Here is a 9,401-nt window from a genome sequence, read left to right on the forward strand (position 1 = left end):
TGCACTATAGCGAATTCCGTCAAATGGGAGCGAATTTCGTCACGAGCAAAACGCGCGAGCGTGTGCGTCGCGTACTAGCGCGCGCGCACCCACCGTCGATCAGAGCGCAGAGCTACGAAGCGTATAGCCACGGCATTTATTGGAAATCCTACAGTTTTTTTTAAAGAAAAAGTTTTTCGATTGCGCCAGATGAATAGCAGATGATATTTGACAACTCCTTAATTGGCCATATAGATATACTAGCTTTTGCCCGCGCGGCTTCGTTTCGCGTGGAATCGCTCGGAACTCATTCTCCGGGCAAAAGTAGCCTATGTCACTCTCTGGCCCATAAAGTATCTCTATGCCAAAAATCACGTCCCGATTCTGTTGCTTCCGTTTCGACGTGAAAGACGGACCAAACATACAACACACTTCACATTATAAATTATAATGGATTATTAAGGCTATGCTGTTCTCTCTACGGATCGAATCAGAAAATGAAGAATACGTAGAAGACGAAGGTCACGACATAGCCAAGGCGAATAGCTCGTTGAAGTAGCAATGGGTAGCATTTTAGCACGGTACGCAGAACGGCTGGCCGTTGTGCTCGAATGGAGATCGCGGATCGGCAAGCGCAGCGTAGGACGTCCACCAACGAGATTGACCTATGACCTGATTAAAGCCGCGGGTTCAAGGTGGATGCAAGCCGCTTCCACCGAAGCAACTGGAGTCCAGGGAGGCCTAATCCAACAGCTGATAAATGATTCATGATGGTAATATTCACATCGCTCCAAGAACAGATAACTCTGTGGGTAGAAACGCCTTCGAGTGGCGACCATAATTAGAAGACGAATCGTTGCAGTATCCCATTTTAGGTACTGTTATAATTGTCACGTTTTGTACTCAATCGCGGATTTCCATGACAGTGCATTGCCGACGATGCACTGACGATATACACTCTTTATGCTTTTTAGACCAGTCTAGATTTGAAACTCGTGGCGGACACCCAACTTTGTGTAACTCAAATTTATTTAATAAACGTTATTTTTATGGACAATAGTAGTTTCAAAAACCCACCCCGTAACAGTGGTGTCAGAAGTGGGATTTTCCACAACTATTCGGGGTTTAACTTTACAGTTTAAACTTAAGTGAAAGTTTTAAACCGAAACTACGCGAGTCATCCACTGTGTCATTCAAAAGTATCGTAAGAGTGTGTCCGCCCTAAACCCTATTTTCTCTGTTTCGTGAAGTTCTAAGACTCAAATTACCAAATAGCCGCGCCGTTTCGTGAAGTGCTAAGATTCAAACTATGTACTAAAGTGAAAAGAATAGCTGTCATCTCTACCTCCGCTGTGTCCCGCTGCTCACGCCGTATCCTGTACCGTTCAAGAAGAAGCCGCTCAGTTCCTCTTGCATAACTGTGTGCTGGCAAATCCGGTGGTAGTCATTCCTGGTTATCGTCCACGACGAGTCATTCTTGGAGAGAAAACGACGTGAAAGTTGTTCGTATACCTAACCTACTAGATCCTGAGTTCCTGCTGTAAAACGCCTTGTTCGTGTCGCCCTGCCATGCTGAATTTCTTCGTGCTTATGTGAGTAGAATATTCTGTTTCTGTAGTTACTATCAATTTGTCAATCTAAAGTCGGTTTCGAAAGTATACGGTTTTGGGATCCAAATAATAGTCTTATAGTGTCAGTGTTAGAATTATTATATATACACACTTACCATTTCAAGCATTAATAATAACAGCAAGATGGGTTCAGAAGACCAGGCCAAATCAGTTTCCACGGAGCAAACTCCTATTCAAGTTCTTTGTAGTTTCGTAAATGTGTATAAAGGAGATCGTGAAACCTTGCCTGCATTTTTAACAAATTGCCAAAATGCATTGGACTTAGCGTCGGAGAATCAAAAGGTTGTGTTACTGAAATTCATAATTTCAAAATTGGAAGGCAAGGCTCAAATAGCCTGCTCAAATAAAATTTTTGAGAAGTTTGAGGATTTAAAATCTTTCCTTAAACAAAACTTTGGCGAGACTAAACATTACAACCACCTCCTCCTAGACCTACAAGCTTGTAAACAACAGGTGAATGAAACTGTCGCTCAATACGCCCTTCGTGTGGAAACCTGTTTAACACAACTGCAATCAGAAATACACAACTCTGACTCGTATAAAAAGGAAATACCGGGTCGCATTGCAATGACGGAAGATCTCGCCTTATATACATTCTCCTTGGGCCTAAAACCCAATATTAGCAACATGGTAAGATGTAAAAGTCCCAAGAACTTAAATTCAGCAATCAATATTGCAATAGAAGAGGAAAAAATCCAGAATTTGTCATTCAGATCGGGTAAACATGTAAAGTTCTGCAAGATTTGCCGTAGAGAGGGCCATTTAGAGGCCAACTGTTACAATGGGCAAAGGTCATCTTTGCAAGTGCCGTCATACCAACGTCAAACTAACGATGCAGCGAACTCTCCTCGTAGTTTGATTCCTAAATCATCACCTATTACATGTAGGTATTGTAAAAATATCGGTCACGATATTTCACAATGTAGAAAACGGCAATTCAATAATACTAGGTTCGCGAATAACACCGGTCAACGACACGCTGATCAAAACTGCTTAGACTGCGCTCCGGTCACGTTTGACGCAGAGTCACCACAAAACGAAGTATATTACAATAATGCAAACACCAGTCATTTAAACTAGGTAATCGGGTTTCAGACTCGTGCCAACCGAAACCTGAGTCACCAGGCACTTCTACTATCTCTACTTACGCTACTATTTCTGGTGAAAGTTCATGCAGTGTTATATCCACTAAGTCTATATTTCCTAAGTCCATCACTGTTGCGAATGATCACTGTAAGATTTTAAGTCATACTAAACCCACTGTTTCTACTAAATCCACTGGTTCTACTAAATCCACTGTTTCTACCAAATCCACTGAATCCCTTGAGCTTCACGAGAACTTAAAATGTACCAGTCCAAAGATATCAAATTGTACGTCTTGCGTTAAACCTATTTCTATCTCTACTAGTTCAGCTCTGGAAAAGGAGTCAAATAAAAAGTCGGAACTGTCTGACCATTTTATAACAGCGCCAGAAACTATATTCGACGTGTCCCAAAATAATAAAGCATTACTCCCGCATATCAGGACCAAAACTTCTCATACAAAAAATCCCGCACGTTTCCTAGTTGATACCGGAAGTTCCATTTGCATCATAAAACGTTCTTGTCTCACACAGGTTCCTAAACTAGAAAATCACATCATTAAGTTTAAAGGTATTAATGACACAGACTCTCATGCTGTAACGAAAGGCAAGTTTATTCTCCACCTGGAGTTGGAACAGGACCAGAAACCACTCTCTTTCCATTTTCATGTCGTAGATAACGTTCATCTCAATTACGATGGAATACTAGGCTCAGATTTCCTCAATGCATACCGAGCTACCATTCAATATTCAAATTTGAAATTAATCCTAAACAATGACCCAAAACAATATTTTGATTTGAAAACAGGTACTGTAATCCCTCCAAGGTGTGAAATGGTTATCGAGTGTCCGGTAACGAATCCTGAAATACAGGAAGGCCTCATCTTAGAATCCAGGCTTAAAGAATATCCTAAACTTTACTTTTCGCGATGTCTCGTTCGCGTAAATGCAGACGATAAAATCATTATGTCAGTTCTTAATACTTCAGAAGAAGAGATAATTTTAAAAGACGTTAAGTTTACAATAGAACCTGTTTCTTACATTCATGACAACGAATTAACAACCTCTGAAACAGTTAATTGCAATATCCATACCTTAGGCACTGAAGTTAACCGCGAAACTCAAGTCCATAATGCCATAAGATGTGGTCATCTTAATTTAGAGGAGGAAAAGCTGCTTCGAAACCTTTGTTCCCAATTCAAAGACATTTTCCACCTAGAGGGTGATCATCTTACAACAACAAAAACATTATCTCACGAAATACGCACTACCTCCGATAACCCAGTTCATGTGAAAAGTTACCGATTCCCGGAATGCCACAAAGCCGAAGTCGACAAGCAAATTAAAACCATGTTAGATCAAAAAATCATCAAGCCTTCCAGATCACCATGGTCTGCCCCTATATGGGTAGTTCCCAAAAAAACTGACGCTTCTGGTAAACCAAAATGGCGAATAGTAATTGATTATCGGAAATTGAATGAGATTACTATTGGCGACGCTTACCCCATCCCTGTCATAACGGATATACTAGATCAGTTAGGCCATTGTAAATATTTTTCTACCCTAGACCTAGCGTCTTCATTCCACCAAGTTCAGATGAAAACTGAAGCTGATGCCGAGAAAACGGCATTCAGTGTCCCATCGGGTCATTATGAGTTCACTAGAATGCCTTTCGGTCTAAAGAATTCTCCTTCCTCATTTCAAAGACTAATGAATGTCGTATTAGCCGGCCTCCAAGGCATCCATTGCTTCACCTACATGGACGACATTGTGGCCTTCAGTCACGATTTACAGTCGCACATTGAAAAACTAAGGCTTATTTTCGAAAAATTGCGTGAACACAACTTAAAATTGCAACCAGATAAATGCGAGTTCTTACATAAAGAAGTTCAATATCTTGGTCACATAATCTCTGATAAAGGTGTAAAACCGGATCCTAAAAAAATAGACTGCGTTATAAATTTTCCTACCCCTGCATCCCCTAAAGACATTAAATCATTCCTAGGTCTCGTAGGCTATTACCGTCGCTTTATTGCCAACTTCTCACATATATCCAAACCTTTAACCAATCTTTTAAAAAAGAACATTAAATTCGAATGGTCTTTGAAACAACAAGAAGCTTTCGAAGTTTTAAAGACAAAAATAACCTCCGCTCCAATTCTCCAATATCCAGACTTTTCAAAACCTTTTGTACTCACTTGCGATGCTTCAAATTACGCTGTCTCAGCTATTCTCTCACAGGGGGAAATAGGAAAAGATCTGCCTATTGCGTTTGCTTCTCGAACGCTTAACAAAGCAGAAGGTAATTACTCCACCACCGAAAAAGAATGCCTCGCCATTCTCTTCGGCACCAAAACTTTTAGACCTTATCTTTACGGACACAGTTTCACAATCGTTACAGATCACAAGCCTTTACAGTGGCTATTTAACTGCAAAGACCCCAGCTCACGTTTAGTTCGATGGAGATTGAAGTTAGAAGACTATGATTATGAAATTCAGTATAAAAAAGGTAAAATGAATTGTAATGCTGACTCATTGTCCCGAAATCCCGTACACTCTATTGATAATGCCTCTAGCAGCTCTTTGACCCCGGAAACATACGAACAATATTTACAAGCCAGCCGTCAACGTACTGTGTCATACGACACCGTTATCCAGGAGCACAATGAGTCATTACTTAAAGCAAAATGTAAACTTATCACCTTTCCCTCTGCTATTGATTTAGATGAATCTATTCCATATTGCACTGAAATAATTGAAATGTCTACTCAAAATATCCAGAATGTAGAACGAGAGTTGCACACTCACTATTCCACCTCAAACCAAAAACACGTGTTCACCCACCTTTTTTTACGAGTTCATCACTACGATGAAATATCATATAAAGATATATTTAACCTTCTCCGTGATTACAGGAACATGATCAAATTGTGCCATAGTGAAGAAAAGGAATTCGCAATATCAGATTTCAAGGACCCATTTAATAAAATATTGTTCACAAGAATATATAACATGCTCGCCTATTTGTTTAACGGTACAGGTATAAAAATTAATGTTTACCACAATAATATTCTATTTCCAACACCGAATGAAATCTCAAAAATCCTAAGGGATAATCATGACTCGCCCTCAGCAGGTCACCCCGGTATATCTCGAATGCTAGAAAGGCTTAAATCAATGTACTGGTGGAAAAGCATGCGTCAAGATATAGAAACATATGTCAAGAATTGTAAGACGTGTCAAATAAATAAACCACTGCGTCAATCAAATCGAGCTCCAATGGTTATAACGTCTACTGCTACCAAACCTAACGAGAAACTATTCCTCGACTTGGTCGGGCCGCTGCCGGAGACCCATCATAATAAATACAAGTTTATCTTAACGCTCCAAGACGATCTCACTAAATACTCTCAAGCATATCCTATGCCCTCATGTTCAGCTGAAGATTCCGCACAGCGTCTTGTACACTTCATCTCACACATAGGCATACCCAAAACGATAGTAACCGACCAAGGAACTAATTTCTGCTCTGACCTGTTTAAACAATTGGAACGGTTACTTGGCATCAAACACATCTTCGCATCCCCATATCACCCCCAGACATGTGGCTCCCTCGAGCGAAGTCATTCCACCCTTAAAGCATATTTAAGATCATATATAGATGAAAATCAACATACTTGGGACTTATATATCAATACTGCCATGCTCGCTTATAATTCAAACATTCACACCACCACGGGCTTTTCTCCAATGGAGCTGATGTTTGGTCACAAGCCTTACTTGCCAAAAAGCATAGATTCACTAGAGTCAAACACCTATACGGACTATATACGTGCATTGAATCATAGGCTGTATTATAGTAGGCAGAAGGCTTTAGAAAATATACAAACATCCAAAGAGAGGTCAAAAGCTTACTATGACTCGCATGCCAAACCCTTAAACTACAATGTCGGTGATATGGTATATATAAGATGTCACCACAAACAAAATAAGGCACTATCACCCGTTTGGAAAGGGCCGTATAAGGTTATAAAGTTAAACGGAAACCACACCGTCACCGTGCTTATTAATCGTAAACACGTACGTCATCATTATGACGAAATCAAACTTGCACCTCAATTTTAAACATTATATTACAGGTTTGCCTCGGTGCTCACGGTATGTCTCGGGAGTTTTGTCACGCCAATCATAAGGAGTTCAGGCCTCTTCTTCGATCAAATGCCAGATGTTAAGTTCACAAATGACAAATGGAATGTTGTTACTTACATAGATATAAGCCACATACAGCCTCACTTAGATAATGTAGAGTTTCTGTTTGCAAAGATATCAACGTTTTGCAAATCTCATTCTTCATCAAAAGTACAGATAGACTGCTTAAATTCACTAAGTGCTCTACAAAATCAACATGCTAATAACATCAAAAAGTTTTCGTCTATATCTTACCTAGTTCAAAGTCCAGCACGTGTAAAACGAGGCCTCATCGATGCTGGCGGCTCAATACTAAAAACATTCTTCGGGACATTAGACTCGGACGACGCGATAAAGTTCACGGATGCAATTCATCAGGTACAGTCCGATGAAAAAAAGTTAGCTCATGTCATGAAAGATAATATCCATATTGTTAAATCGACTATCCTTAGTTTTAATAACACAATATCAAAGGTTAATGAAAATGAAGCCCGGCTTAACCAAAACTTAGACGTAGTCGAAAAAGCTTTCGAACAGTTAAGAAATTCAAATGACAAATTAGATATCAAAACTCACCTCAACTCTCTACTAAATTCTATCGAAAGCATAATCATGTCCTTATCCTTTGATATCGATGATATAAATAATGCCATTCTCTTTAGCAAATTAAATATTTTGCATCCCACTGTACTAAGTCCCTATCAGCTGTACAATGAACTTGAACAAAACGCCAACAACCTGCCTAAGCATTATGAGCTTCCAACATCGCTGTCGCTGCAAAACATTCACGACATTGTAGACGTAAGCAGTTTGATATGCTATTATCATTATAATAAGATAGTTATAGTTATAAAAATACCACTTGTAATTCCACAGACTTATAGTCTATATCATCTCATATCTCTACCAGTTCCGTATGACATTTCGAAACCCGACACTTTTGCCTTAATTGCACCCAACAAACCGTATCTAGCAGTAACAGCTGACAGAATGTTTTACTCACTCTTCGACAGTGTCAAAGAGTGCAAAGTGATTACAAATAAGTGTTACGTGTGTGAATTAAACAATATCTATTCCACAATCGCGACGCCAACGTGTGAGACAATTTTGTTAAACGATGTAGTTTCTAAGTTACCTAGTTTATGCGTAGTTAAGATTTTGCATGGGTCCATAGATATGTTCTATAAATTAAGGAAAAACCGCTGGATATTTGTACAATCCGAACCTGGCAAATGTCATATCACATGTGAGAACGACCCAAATAATTACGATGAAATTTTGTTCGGCACAGGTTTGTTAAACCTACAAAAGCGTTGTAACGCCTTTTTCAAAACCTTACAGTTTAGCGCTAGTGATACCATTGTTACAAACATAACTACCAATGCTCAAATAATGTCATCGTTCAATATTATCTTTGACGACTGTTGTGAAAAAAATAAAATAAATAAAACTTTGCCTCAGTTGCCTTTTGTAAGATTAAATAACATAAACAATTTGGATTCTTTGGTCCATGCTAGTACCCACTTAGATCAGCTTCAACAAGAACTCAATAAACTGGAAAATACTTCACACCTGGAAAAGTACAGTGTCCACTATCTGTCACTTACCAGTTTAACTTCCGCCCTTGTTATCTTATACATGTTTTATAAGACCAGGATATGTTTATACCACAAGAGTTCGCCATTGTGTTGCATAAAAATGTCCCGTCGATGCAATAGAAGGAGAACCAACAACGAAAAATCAGCACCGATAGATAATCCCCAGGAAAATGTCCCGGAGTCAGAAAGTTCTCCTTCTACTTCAGACGATGAACCAGTTTCAATTAAACGTAATATAATAGTATAATGTCTTAATCATATAGATTACTACTTACTTCAGGTTACTATTTGTATTTCTATTTCCTGCAGATAACTTTAAATTTTGTCGGGTAATCACTCCCGCTTTAAGCATATTGATTTTAAAGTTAATTACCTAGATCGTTAATACTAGAGCCACGCAATACGGCTAGATCCTATGTCTAGAATAAATAAACCTTTTGTTAGCCAAAGCGAAGTTCATGACTACACTAGGTCTTCAGATTTCTCATCACCCTCCCGTGATGATCAATCTTAACGGGGGGCTGTTATAATTGTCACGTTTTGTACTCAATCGCGGATTTCCATGACAGTGCATTGCCGACGATGCACTGACGATATACACTCTTTATGCTTTTTAGACCAGTCTAGATTTGAAACTCGTGGCGGACACCCAACTTTGTGTAACTCAAATTTATTTAATAAACGTTATTTTTATGGACAATAGTAGTTTCAAAAACCCACCCCGTAACAGTACTTATCATATCGTGAGATTGCACAACAAACCGGTGGATTGTGATTTTCACCGCGGGCGAGAGAGACGAGGCGAGACGAATTTGTTAATTTTATGCATTTTCTCGCGAGCCACCGCGTGCCGACGCGGGCACTGCGGGCGCCCCACACAAATTTAAAGGCCAGTGCCTAGATTGCGCTAAATTTATGGCATT

At 39.4% G+C, this 9,401-nt stretch overlaps 2 protein-coding genes across 3 annotated transcripts; both read left to right on the plus strand.

The window, feature by feature from the left end:
- Nucleotides 1-862: 862 nt before the first annotated feature.
- On the plus strand, nucleotides 863-8,880 carry LOC141442296 (uncharacterized). Of its 2 annotated transcripts, none has more exons than XM_074107254.1 (2): nucleotides 863-1,571; nucleotides 6,832-8,880. In XM_074107254.1, exons 1-2 carry the CDS (start codon nucleotides 1,549-1,551, stop codon nucleotides 8,723-8,725), a joined length of 1,917 nt encoding a protein of 638 aa, XP_073963355.1. In that variant the 5' UTR covers nucleotides 863-1,548; the 3' UTR covers nucleotides 8,726-8,880. The 2 variants fall into 2 exon arrangements, with proteins under 2 accessions (XP_073963355.1, XP_073963356.1); XM_074107255.1 differs by lacking the exon at nucleotides 863-1,571 and adding an exon at nucleotides 4,494-5,201.
- Nucleotides 1,567-4,376, plus strand: LOC141442297 (uncharacterized). Its single transcript, XM_074107256.1, has one exon. The coding sequence runs from the start codon at nucleotides 1,734-1,736 to the stop codon at nucleotides 2,688-2,690; it is 957 nt and encodes a 318-aa protein (XP_073963357.1). The 5' UTR covers nucleotides 1,567-1,733; the 3' UTR covers nucleotides 2,691-4,376.
- Nucleotides 8,881-9,401: the final 521 nt, after the last annotated feature.

Source organism: Choristoneura fumiferana, chromosome 25 (genome assembly GCF_025370935.1).
Source record: "Choristoneura fumiferana chromosome 25, NRCan_CFum_1, whole genome shotgun sequence".
In the NCBI taxonomy this organism is placed as follows: Eukaryota; Metazoa; Arthropoda; class Insecta; order Lepidoptera; family Tortricidae; genus Choristoneura; species Choristoneura fumiferana.